Source organism: Arachis hypogaea, chromosome 2 (genome assembly GCF_003086295.3).
Source record: "Arachis hypogaea cultivar Tifrunner chromosome 2, arahy.Tifrunner.gnm2.J5K5, whole genome shotgun sequence".
In the NCBI taxonomy this organism is placed as follows: domain Eukaryota; kingdom Viridiplantae; phylum Streptophyta; class Magnoliopsida; order Fabales; family Fabaceae; genus Arachis; species Arachis hypogaea.
The window spans coordinates 11228138-11241883 of NC_092037.1; the positions used below are offsets into that span (position 1 = coordinate 11228138).

Below are 13746 nucleotides of genomic sequence, written 5' to 3' on the forward strand. Positions count from 1 at the left end.
AAGGGTGGCCTTGTATGTATGGCCTCTCCTTAAACTCCAATCAACCAAATGGCATTTGCATTAGAAATACCGAAAGAATAGAATGTGATGAAACTTTTATGATTATTTTTTTTATAATTAAATATGATGAAACTTTTGCGTATTATGTTCCTTATCGCATGGGAGCTTGTCTTAGTAGAAGTATGATATCTTCACTGCCACCTCAACATGCAATCTCATACTATTTAAATTTTAAATTTAGAACCAAATAAATAATAAAAGAAAAGACTATTCTTTAGCTATCTCATAAAACTATTTTTTCTAAAATTTAAATTAATAAAAAAATTATATAAATAATTATATTTTTAATATTTTTAAATAATTTTTTATTTAATTTTCGCATAGACTTTTTTTTTATCATATGTTACTTTTTTTTACTTTTAAAATTTATCAAAAGATTGAATTTTAGATTTTTTGAACATAAAACTTTTTTATACAATAATATAATTTCTTTCAAAAATTTAAAATAATATGAATAATTATATAGGTAGCAAAATAAAATCCTAAAACACGAAAAAATGGAGGGTTTGGTGGAGATATTTTGATAAGGTAAAGGAAATTACTGACGTGGTGAATGGTATCCACCGAATGGAAGGGCTCGAAAATTGTTATGTATGTATGGGGGTGACCGGAGTTGGTTTGAATTGTTCAAAGGGAAAGAAAGATGAGAGCTGAGGGTGAAGGCACAAAAACCAGAGGAGTTGGAATCTGACAGCGAGGCAGAGAGCATTGCCCACGGTGGCTATGCTGCCAGGGCGTAACAGTAAAAGCCTAAAAGGCCTCGCCTCCCCCAACCGCATTTGCAAACTGTCCAAAAGCGCTCGCGCGGTTTTCCGTGCCCTCCTTACTCTGCTTCACTATGCTTAATGCTTACCACTATTATAAACATTCATTGGCTAACATACTCACATTTCACTATTAAAATCACTTCTCAATTCAAATATCCAATATAGTTACTTGAAACCTTAAGCTACTGTTTCAAAGAATTGTAATTATACAATTTTCTACATTATTGTATTAATATAAACCAACATGTCTATTAATTTACCATTTTATTCTTAAAATATTTTATTACAGATAAAAGATAATTATTTTAAATAATTATTTTTACTGGTGTGATAATATATAATTAAATACATGTACAAAAATATAAATTTAAATATATAGAATAACAATAAATATAAGTTTAGTCTAAATAAAAGATACTTTAAACTCAAACTAGGACATTTTTAATTCAAATGTTAGAAATGGCCTGCCAATACTCATTATGATATAGACAGATGATACAAGAGTTTATATAGTAAAAAGTTATAAAGCAATCTCGTTAAGAAAATTCAAGAGCGAAAATGATTTAGGTTTAGGACACATTAGACATTCTACAAAAAGTAAGGGAACTAAACGTCATTTCAGTCACCCCCCATTCAACACCCTTTTAAAGACCAGAAAAGCGGGAGTCTCAGATAAAAGAGCTCTCTCACAATAGAGATAGAGAGTGAAGGAACGAGAGAAAGCATAGAGTGAGAGAGAAAGCAGAGAGAAAAAGAGAGTGAACAAGGATGTGGAAGAATACGAAGGCCTGACATTAACATATCACCATAAAAAAAAGTGTGATAGTGAGCGAAAGCAAGAAGATCCACGCAGAAGAAAAAATAGAGAGCAAAATGACGAGTACCATAGTGAGAGAACAGAACCTCGACAAGCACATTCACAAGCAAATGGGGTGCATGGCTGGCTTCCTTAACATCTTCGACCGCCACCAGATTCTCGCCGGAAAACGCATCTCCTCCGCCAAACGCCTCCCTCCTCCGGTAAGTAACTCACCAAACCTGGATAAAAAAATTTTTCCGTTACTTTTTCTTCCTCATTTTAACTCATATTTCAAAATGTACATTTTTTTATCAGCAACCGGATTCCTCACCAGAGCCGGAGAACCACGTGGCTTCACCGGCGCGTCCAGCAACGCCATCACCAGAGCGCGTGAAACAGAGTCCAGCGAGAGAGCACACAGTTACGACGGTTACTACTCTGCCGGTTCTAGAATTCAAGGAAGGGACGAGGTCCACGTGGAAGTTCTCAAGGGAGGCTCCGAGGCTCTCATTAGATAGCAGGACCCGAACCAGCTCCCCGAGCCTGAGCCTCTCCCCGAACCTCAATCCAGACGACCGAGGCGAGAAACTGTCTTCAGAGATACAGTTACAGCGCCGTTCCACCAGCGTCGTCGCGAGGCTCATGGGCCTGGAGTCCTTACCGGGCCCAGACTCTGATTCAGGGCCCAATAAGAAACCTGAGCTCCGAAGATCCGCTTCCGAGTCCAGAGCCTCCAGAGATCTCAACCGATTCTTCGACGCCGCTAACAGCAACGGTTTTCAGCTGAACCTCAAGCAGGTGCAGCAACGGCAACAGTACACTCAGCCGCAGGGGATTGTTTCCGAGGGTCTGAACAACAATGCAGGTTCAGATCCGGTGGAGCAGGGTGCACGGAACAACAACAACGCGAAGGGAGAGAAGAACTATAACAACAATGCAAGGAACAGGGGAGTGGTTACGATGGTGCAGAAGAAGAGCTTCTTTGACTCCGCGGATTTCTTTCCTGAGGTACCGAAACGCAGCGTTTCGATCTACGGCGAGATCGAGAGGAGGCTGAGGATGCGAGGAATCGACGAGCCTTCGAAGGATCTAGAAACCCTGAAACATATCTTGGAGGCTTTGCAGCTTAAAGGACTCTTGCATTCGAAGAATCACGCAAATCGTAGTAACGGTAACAACAACTATAATCACAATCACAATCACAATCACATGAACTTCGTTCTAGATGGCGGAAGAACGAAGAACGATTCTCCTATTGTTGTGATTAAACCGGTTCGATCCAACCGAACCGGAAGAACTGGTAGCCAGTCTCCTCCGAATTCAAGCGTCCGGTCTAGTCCGAGGGCTCGTCGGAACGAACGTCAGCCGGAGGTTGACCGGAGAAGTAGAAACGCGAGATCGCCGCCGGTTTGCAGGAGTCCGAACCGGAGGAATGTAGCGCCGAACGCAGCGGAGAATCATCACCACAGTAGAGTGTATTATAACGACGGGTTTGATTCGAGAAAGGTGTCTCCGGTTCAGTCGCCGAGAGTAAACTCGAGAAGAACCACACCGGTTCATTCTCCGAGAATGAGAAAACCGATTAATCAGAAGGACGAGAAGGTGTTGACTGTGGCAGAGGATGAATCTTCCACAGTTTCAGAGAGTAGCTTCAGCACTTCCTCGCATACAGACACAGAGGTAAAATAACTATAATTTACTGTTAATGAAAATCAATTATTCATTTACATATTACAATAGTTTTCTACTTTAACTAAAGAAAATTACTGTTCGTCAATGACAATAATGATTTCGGTTTTCTCTTGGAATTAATTATTTTTAATTTTAATTACTTTTTTGGGAGTGTAGAGGTACAGATTGGAAGAGTACAAAGAAGGGAGGAATTTACTGGACAGGTGTGACAAGTTGCTGAACAGCATAGCGGAAATGACGGCCTCGAACGAGTTGCAACCCAGTCCCGTATCGGTTCTTGACTCGTCCTTCTACAGGGACGAGTGGTGTTTACCTTCCCCAATCACAAAACGCTGCATTGATTACAAAGGTGAGTGTAACAACTTTAGTAGTAGTGTCTTCATGTGATTCATATAATTTGATACAGCCATTACTTTGTTAATTTGGGTTACGTAATAGGTTAATTTGTTTAATCTTTGGTGTCTAGAGGTCTACCCATGACGTATTTTTTCATAGCCAAAGTTGGGGACCTATGCTAAATGAACACATGCTTATGCGTCGTTTTTAAGCACCCATACCTATCTCTGTTAAGTGTTATCCTCGTGCTTCCCATTCCCGATTGCAACAAGTACAATTAGGTGGAAAACAAAACATGCTATAAAATTGACCAAGCTTTGATTCAGAGATGCTAATTCAAGAACAGTGGATGATTTGTTCTCTGCCTACGTGGACCAATCATTTCACATCAGTGCTACTAACGTGGCAGTACTCGGTTGGTTCATTCACTTTTAGCACAGATAATACGGTGCATGCTACTTTCCACTCGTATACGGTACACACTCACGTGGGACCGAACTCCCTCTTGGCCTGAATAGTGAACACTCTACTCTACGGAGCTCGACGTTCCACAAAAAACAAAACAAAAAAAAAAAAACCAGCAATATTGTTCCTAATTAACTAATTAATCACTCAATTAATTCCTTTCATTAGTTGATTAACTTCTAAAACTGTTTAAATTTGTTATTACAGATCAGGCGGCGGAGTCGGAAGATGATATGTGGAGTGCGGCATTTTGCAGCAGCGAAGCCAAGTCGGAGGATGCAACAGAGGACAACGACTTCTCTTACGTGTCAGAAATCCTGAAGGCATGCACTTACCTACCCGAGAACGGCGACGTTTTCGCTTTATTAGAGAAGCAGCAGATTCTAAAGGGAAAAGACACCTCAAAGGCCTCAACAATTCAGAGGCGGTTAGTGTTCGACACGGTCCGTGATATCTTGTCCCGGCATCGTCGGCTTCCGCCATGGAAGGTGGCGTTCGGTGGCGATGAGAGGCAGAGGGTATGGTCGGAGTTTAGGAGAATACGAGGAGATAGGGAGGAGGAGGAGGAGTGGTCGGAGAAGGACATGTTTGAGGTTATATGCGGGGTTTTGAGGAAGGACATGGCGGAGGATGTTGAAGGTTGGGGGGAATGGACGGTGGAGATTGGAGATATGGTGCTGGACATCGAACGGCTCGTGTTCAAGGACCTGATTGGCGAGACCATACGAGAGTTAGCCACGTGTGCTTCCTCCCAACGTAACAGAGTTTTTGCGCTTCGTAGGAAGCTCGTCTTTTGATTTTTCAGTCAAACAATGATGCATGGAAAAGGACCAAATATAAACATAACAGCCGGAAAAAAAAAGAAAAAAAAAGAAAGAGAAAAAAAAAGACGAGAAAAGGAAAAGAAAAGGAGTCGCACGCTTTGTTTAAAATTTTGCGCGCTTGCTTTTTTCGTAATTATTTTTTTAATTTGTTAATGACCGAATTAGTAAGGTTTAAATATGAAATTTAAGATAATCTCAGGGAGAATGTTCTTTGTTTTCTTCTTGTTCTTTCTTTTCTAGTCTGATGTGTAGCAAAGAAGCATTGGATTGTTGTAATTAAATGCTGCCGTGGACGGATTAGAAGAATGAAAATGGAAAAAGTTGCATAATGAAGTGGCAGAGGACAATAACATTGCTTAATCATTTTTTGTTACCTAGTGAACTACTATAGACCAGAATATAATTTTCTTTCCTTAATCTTGTGGTTTTACCCATTTTTAACTAGTAAGTATGAATTTGTTGTTTTTCCTAATCCTGGTCATTGGCAAACAGGAGGTCCTACAGATTATAATTATGGAGTAGCTTGCAGCTTTCTGGGACTTTGAGGTTCCCGTTTTAAAAGGGACAGAACAATTTGATTGTACAACTCGAAAAATACATTCAGCTAGAGCAGCAACATTTTCATCTCCTTTTAAGATTTAATGTTTTAAACAATAACTGACGATAAATCGCTGTCCCCTTTATTTTATGGACTAAAATACTAATACTGACTACAAAAGAATATAACATTGATATAGTTGGTCATAAAAAAATTAAAACTAACTTATAATTATGAAAGGTGAATTATAGTAGATAAAATTATTTAAATTTAAAAAATATTATAAAATTTTATCAAATTTTTTCTCTAATTCAACCTAACCAATTCTAAATTCAAATTCTATTCTACCCAATTTCTGAAAATCTTTTTCATTATCACAAATCTAAAGTTCTAATTTTCTTTTTCTCTGTTTTTGTCCTCCACTTGCAAGATCGAACAAATTGAATCCATGAGGCTGAGACTGAGGTTAAGAGCACAAACACTTCTAAGATTCAGATTCGTTTATATTGGCAAAAATTAATGCAAAATCTTAAACTTCATTGCAAAATTCCCTTATGCATTCAAAATCTTCGTGAATTCAAATTTCACTGGAACTGAAAATCAACTACAAATCAGAGTCATCTGAATAAATAGGAACATTTTCTAATGTTGCACTTCAATAATTGATCAATTCGAAAAAGAATGTGAAGGAGACGAAACTGCAAACTCAGATTCGTAGCAAGTTTATGTGATCAAAACTCTCAAATGAGAGAATCACAAACAACTCCACCCGCTATTGCAGAGGAAGAATTGGAGATTGGAGGTGGAAGATTGGAGAGGAAAAAAATTGGTGGTTAGAGAGATTGCAACATCATGAAAAGGAAAAGTGAGAATAATGATTAATTAGGCTTAAGATTGAAAAATATTTGTTTTTGGGTGTAAAAAGTGAAGAGTGTAGAGAGAGAGAGCACATATATAGATGAAAGAAAAGCAATATGAGAAAATCATATGATTTTTTGGGGTTGGATTGAAGTGGGGTAACAATGAGTGAGGGACATAACATTGATATGGAGGCTATATGGTCAGGTTGGGATGCTGTGGTGGTAGCATGGACGGATCAGAGGTGGAGGTTTGATTAAGGTTTATGTTTGCGGCCGGTTAGTTTTCAGGGGGTATTTTAGAATTTTTTTTATAATTTTTTAGAGTTTGATTAGTTTTATCTATTAGAGTTTATCTTTCATGGTTATAAGTTAATTTTAATTTTTTTATGGTCAGATTTGTCAGCATCATAATTTTTTATGGTCAATTTTGGTAATTTAATCTTATTTTATGTGTAAATATATTAATTTTTTGATACATTAAAAATAAATAAATAAAATCAAATTGGTTTAGTCTAGTACTTAGTTGACTAGTTCGTTTAAGTAAGTGTTGGATTCAATCTTATTTTGTGTATACAACAATTTATTAGTCAGCGACAAACCCTTAATATGACTAACTTAAAATATTTAAAAGACGAATTTGATTGAAAAAAAATTTTTGAGAACCAATTTAAAAAATGAATAATCTTTCATGGACAAATTTGAGTATTTACTCTTATTATAAAACAAAATTTGCATTAATTATGGCTAGAGTAAGGATAAAATTTTCCCCTTTTCTCAATAGGAAGTCACCAACAAGTTCTGAAACACTAACACATGTCTCTTCATTTTCGAGTAAATGCCCAAAATGGTCCCTAAATTTCAAATCACTATTTAATTTAGTCCTTGACTTTTAAAAATGACCAATTAAATCCCTGAAATTCGAAAAAGTGCATCTCCGTTAGTCCCAAGCAAAAGTGTCGTCTAAACGTTGATGATGTGGAACGTGCCATGTGGACATTCTAGTTGTATGCTGATGTGTACCAAGCTTGAATTTGATTCAAATTTGTATCTGAAATTGCTTATTAATACCCAAATTAGTCCATTTTCAATTATAAAGCCCTAATCCTCAAATTATTGTCTTCTCTTTTTCGACCTCTCTGCTGTCTTCTTCTCTTCTTCGACCTCTCCGCTATCTTTCAGTTCATCTTGTTTTCTCGTCTGCCTGAGTGATGATGGGTGGTGGGGAGATAAGCCAAATTAGTTCAAGTAGGAACAATATTGTAGGGAGACCTTATAGCAGCAAAGGAATGTGCAATAGGGGAGGTAAGAATGTCATTTTCTGCAACTGCGAGCTTCAGACAATGATGAAGTACTCAACGATGGTAGAGAATCCTGGTAGAGTGGTGCACAAAATTGGCTCCGCAATATTCACACAGATAGACCGGCAAGTGCACCGGGTCATCCAAGTAATACCTCAGGTGAGTGAGGGTCGATCCACGAAGATTGTTGGTTTGAACAAGCAATTGTTACCTTGTAGATCTTAGTCAAGCGGATAGAAAAGATGATTGTTGTGAAAAAACACATAAAACAGAATAAATAAATAAAACGTTACTAGATAGGTGTGAAATCGATGGTATGAGAACGGTTGAGGTTTCAAAGATGCTTCTTCCTTCTGGATCAGCTTTTCTCACCATCTACTCCAACTTCTAATTGATTCATTCCATGGCAGACTGTAAATGATTAACACCGGGTTAGTGGTCATTAATCTCCTCTGCTTCAGATCAAACGTCGGATCAGAGGTCATCCAATATGAACGAGGGTGAAGCTCTAGCAGTCCGTTCCCTTGGTGATCCTACTCAAAACGCCACAGACAAGGTCAGATCTTCTGGATCAGAGAATGCTGCTCCTTGGATTCTAGTTTATACCACAAAGGCTCTAATCGCCCCGTACCTCGGCTGAACTGATGTCTCGAGAAGTCCCCAACGAAGTCGTGGATTAGCCGTCTAAGAGATGTATAATAAAGTTTGTGGTTCAGTACTATCCCGTCAAGGACTCGCAAGAACCCATGTGAATAGGAATGACGGTCAAGTTACACTCCCAATTCATTAGGATGAAGAATGAAGATACATCTTAGAATAAAATCAAGCATAGATTGAAGTAGAATAGTGATATTATTAATTCATAAGAATCAGCAGAGCTCCTAACCTTAACCTAAGAGGTTAGTGACTCATACTGTACATAATGATGTTCGAAAATACAATGGGGGTGGAAGATAATCCTAAATAAGGGTGATCTTCTCTTATATATACTAATATGATAACTAAGAATTACAAAAATATGATAAACTAGTCTCGTTGTGCGAAAATTCACTTTTCGAGCCCACTTGGTGAGTGTTTGGGCTGAGCTAAGGTGTCTCCACGTCCTAGGACTCCTCTTGGGCGTTGAACACCAGCTTTGGACTTCTTTTTGGGCATTGGATGCTAGCTGCTCCCTTTTGGGCGTCCAACGCCAAGAAGAGGGTGAAGTGTTGGCGTTGAACGCCAGTTTTGGACCTTCATTTCCAGAGAAAAGTATATACTATTATATATTTCTGGAAAGCTCTGGATGTTAGCTTTCCATATCCGTTGAGATCTCACCTTTTGGACTTCTGTATCTCCAGAAATGCTCCTTCGAGTGCACAGAGGTCAGAATTCGACAACATCTGTAGTTCTTTTTCTGTCTCTGAATCAGACCTTTTCCAGAGCTCCTCAATTTCAGCCAGAAAATACCTGAAATCATCATAAAACACACAAACTCAAAGTAGAATCTAAAAATATGAATTTAGTACTAAAACCTATGAAAATATAATAAGACTTAAACAAAACATAATGAAAACTATATGAACATGATGGCAAAAAGCGTATAAAATATGCACTCATCGTAGACCATTTTTTGATTGTCCAAACTATGTGGTAAGGTTGTGGCTCTAAAGAAAATGGTAAGATGGCTTCACTTTGAGTTTGGATTCACCTACGTTTTTTACTTTGCAGTATGAAATCTATTGTAACTTCTTCCGCTGGGCTGATAGATTTGAAGAACCAGTTTGTGCAACACCCATTCCACAAGAAATTTTGCATGAGTTCAATTGGAGGATGACAAGCTTGGAGAGTGATGTTAAGACCTTGAAGATAATGACAATGGTGCTACTGGATTTTGTAGTTACTTTTGGTGTGTGTTTAGGTTTTAGCTTGTTGGGGTTTATAGTCTATAAATGATGATTATGATATGAAATTTTAAATTTCTTAAGTGGTATGTAATGTCTTGATGAAAATGCAATGAAATGAAATACTAATTTTGCATGAGTTCAACTCTTGATGCTGCACTTATTCTGCTAAAATTATGATCAATTAAACCAAAAAGAGATGAATCAAAACATGCAAAAAAACTAAATATGAATTTAATTCAACATAACATAACATTTCTGGAGCATGAAACAAGTATTGTTTGAGTTAAAGTACATTGTGATAGTATGATAGGCCATAACAACATCAAAGGCCATGCATACAAGTTTCAAAAGTAACATTACAAAAAATATAACATTATTTAACCATAGCATTCAACTACAATGGCATGAACTCAAAAGGCGACTACACCTTGTGCTAGACATTTTTTCTCAGTGGGTTAAATCCTGAGGTTGGAACAAACTTTAAGAAGGAGGCCAGTTTTTCCAGAGGTTACTGCACTAGCTCCCTGAATAGTCTCTCCTGAAATCTCAGTTGGATGTGGAGCAGCCACAGTAGTAGCAGTAGTGGATGCAGTTATCCTCTTGATAGGGAGTTTGTTGTGCCTCTCACTTTTAGTCATCAGAAGCCATTTCTTGGCATTCTTTGTAGTCTTTGCAGCCTGTAATGTCAATAACAACAATAACATCCATAATGCTAATAATAATAATGATAAAGGACTTGTGATAATAAAAAGTGTTATTATATGGATGATGACACTGTCCAGAATCATAACATGAAACCAAAAACATATCATCTAAATGAACAAGAAAATGGATTTGTTTCTAAAGATTAATCTGTTCCACAAGTTAATCCAAATTGATTAATTCAAACTCTAATTTTGATTAATGTTTTTATAATTATTATTATCTGAGTTGCAGGTTCTTGTTCAGCTCCTTGACCCCCTCAACAGCAACTTCTATTTGAATTTCAGTTTGTCCTCCTTTAGCACCAGCTTTACCTTCTGCACTAACAACCTCACCTTCCTTACCTTTAGCACTAGCATCACCCTCATTTGCAACATCTTCAGCAGCTTTTATAGTAGCTGCTAGCTCATCAGCCTTTTATTTTTTTTACTATTTTACAACTCCTTGTTATGTGACCAACATTTCCACATGTTGGTGAATTGGCCATATTTTTTCTTCAATTTTATTGCAGTGCGCTCTTGTCTCCCCCGAACAGGTGCCTCATGTGCATCTTTTTTTCTTGCATAATGTGATGGCCTTTCATGGGGCTTGCTTCTTACAGATGATAAGTAATAGAGGTATTGTGAGGTCTCCCACAAGTCTTGGCCTCTTATCGGGTTGATATAGTACTCATAAGTCTTGTTGTATGATCCCATTGTTAGTTATGCATGGACATAATTCTCGGGCCTACCATTCATGACTGAAATTGCAGCTATTGCATGATGACAAGGTAACCCTGACAAACAATAAAATTGAGTAATTAAGTGTTTAGGATAGGTTTGCTACCGTGTAATACACATAAAAAAAACAAAATATTACTTACCCGATAACTGCCAAGACCTGCAGCTACATGTTTGGTTTCCTAAATGAGCCACCACATTATGTGGTTCACCATGCACTTCAAACATGACCTCAACCGCATCTTCAGACCACATTGGTGTATGATACCTGCTGTGATACCTCTCCTTCGCAAGTCTACTTTGTTGAATAGGAGGTAAGTGTCCAACATGGCTAGAAAGTTTAAGTTTGTTCCTTGCCATACTAGTCATGACATACCTCCTAACCTCCTCCAGTAAAGTCAAGACGGGCTTGCACCTGTATGGTTTGGTAACAGCATTGAACACCTCACACATGTTGTTACACACATTGCCAACCTTTGGAAAGTTCTTCTGGTGATCTCTGGTCCATACCTGCTTAGGAAATTTGTCTAAATACATCCACACCTTCTTATTCACCCTCTTTATTGACTGTATATGCCCATTGAATTCCTGGATAATCATGCTTTAACACACTTCCAAAGCAAGCTCTTCAAGTGTGTGTCCTTCCATTATTTCTGGAAGTTTTGCCACTAGTGCCACGAACAGAAGCGATGATGTGCACCTGGCATAACCTCACACAATACTAGGATCAGACACTACAAGATAACAAAATAGTCATTCAATATATGTTACATTCACCGATAACATCCTTAGTTCCTTCAACAAGACAGGTTGCTATTTCCAAAATCAAACACCTGAGCAAATGAAGAATTCTTGACTTTTACCAGTTATATAATAATAAATTGAAAAACAGAAGCCAATTTGAAGTGCTCTTAAGGATTCCTAAATTCTGCGATTGAAATAACAATAGTTCAATATTTCGTAATTAAACATTTTCAGAAAATGTAGCAGCTCAATCACATTCTCATCAGAAAGCATATCATGATAAGAACAACTCATGTCATTTAATCCAGTTGATAGCATAAATCTTGCTACAAACTACAAAAGACAGATAATGGATGCAGTTTTGGGATCAGTATTTCCACTCCAGCAAGTTTCTAATCAAGTTTTTATACTATACAAATCCAGCAAGGCTAGTCTATAAGAACTAGTCTAAGTTAACAAAGGACACCCCGAACTTAATATATCAAATGAAGTACTCCAGAACTTAATATATCAAGTGATAGTAACTATGAGTTCACCCCAAACATAGCAGACATTCAGGAAAATAGCCTTTTTAATCCTTCAAATCAGCAAAATGCTAATGATATTAATTTTGTAAGGTGTGTTTTCAACAAAATATTTTTAGAATTGATTTGATTTTATTTGAAATGAATTGAATTTAAAATGAATTAGTGTTTGGAATTAATTATATAAAATATAAATTTATTTGATTTACAAATAGATGTAAAAATTTGATTTTACCTTTTTATCCTTTATTTACTACACAATCATCACAAGTAATTAAGAATAGTCCTTCAATTTTTGGTTATTAACATAAATTAATCTTTTAAATTGTGTTCATTAATTCAAAATGGTCCTTAAAATTATATATCATGCTTCTAATTGAACCATATAGGTTACCTTCTGCATGTTAGAGATGAAGCACCAACCATGCTCTGTCTGGTCTCCAATATCTTCATGCAAGAGCTCCAAGAACCATTTCCAGTCGTCTTTGTTCTCAACATGAACAATAGCCTATGCAATTGGGTATACATGATTATTCGCGTCCTGACCCATGGCACACAACAACCAACCTCCATAATAGGTCTTCAAAAAAGTTCCATCTAATCCTACCAAGGCTCTACAGCCACCCACAAAACCTTTCTTGCATCCATCCAAATAGACATAAAACTTTTCAAATACACTGTCTTTATTAGGCATCGGACTAACACCTAACTTGGTAGTTGAACCCGTATTAGATCTCAACAGCTCCTCTCAATAATTTTTGAGCTTATTATATTTTACAGCTTCATCACCCCTCACTATCTTCCTTGCATCACCCAAAGCTCTTGTAATTGTAGTCCTAGACAATTGTATTCCAGTTTTTGCCTTAAAATAATTAAAAATCTCACAGTGTCTAAATGTAGGGAGCTTCCTAACCTTCTTAACAAGTATATCAATTATCCAAGACCTAGTTGCACATCTATTCTTGAAAGTTCTCTCACATGTATGATCATCATTAAAGTCTTAATTTGTCAACATCCATTCCGTTTGTTATAAGAACAAAACACCATCCAAGAACAATCTTCATTCTTGCATACCACCCTACATCTAGTAGTGTAATTTTTCTTGTACCTAACACCTCTATCCTCTTGCAACATATAATTTTTAACCCCTTTCTTAAAAGCATCTCTAGTGGTAAACTCCATACCTAGCCCTAACTTCACATGTCCAAACTTGGCAGCATCATTGAAGATGAGATTTATAGCTGGGTCTGCATCATCTTCAACATTTGGTGGAGTCTTCAATTCATCAGATTTTCAACTATCATTAGAAAAAGATACTACCATACAGATTCATGCATTACATTACCGGCAAAAAAGAATAAAATCAGTAATTATACTTAAATGGAATTAATTATAATAAAAAATATAATTTATATACATTGCAAGTTTTCTTCTTCCTGGTCATCATCTACTTCCTTCTCATAATCAAATGCATCCATTGAAGGGGGACGGAGAATATCTTCATTACTAGTAGCTTTTTTCTTGTCTTTGCC

At 37.1% G+C, this 13746-nt stretch overlaps 1 protein-coding gene across 1 annotated transcript; it reads left to right on the forward strand.

Annotated features, from left to right (window-relative positions):
- The first annotated feature begins 1381 nt into the window (after nt 1–1381).
- LOC112737432 (uncharacterized) lies at nt 1382–5360 on the forward strand. Its single transcript, XM_025787340.3, has 4 exons — nt 1382–1847; nt 1942–3306; nt 3475–3667; nt 4327–5360. The coding sequence occupies exons 1-4, from the start codon at nt 1701–1703 to the stop codon at nt 4914–4916; spliced, it is 2295 nt and encodes a 764-aa protein (XP_025643125.1). The 5' UTR covers nt 1382–1700; the 3' UTR covers nt 4917–5360.
- Nucleotides 5361–13746: the final 8386 nt, after the last annotated feature.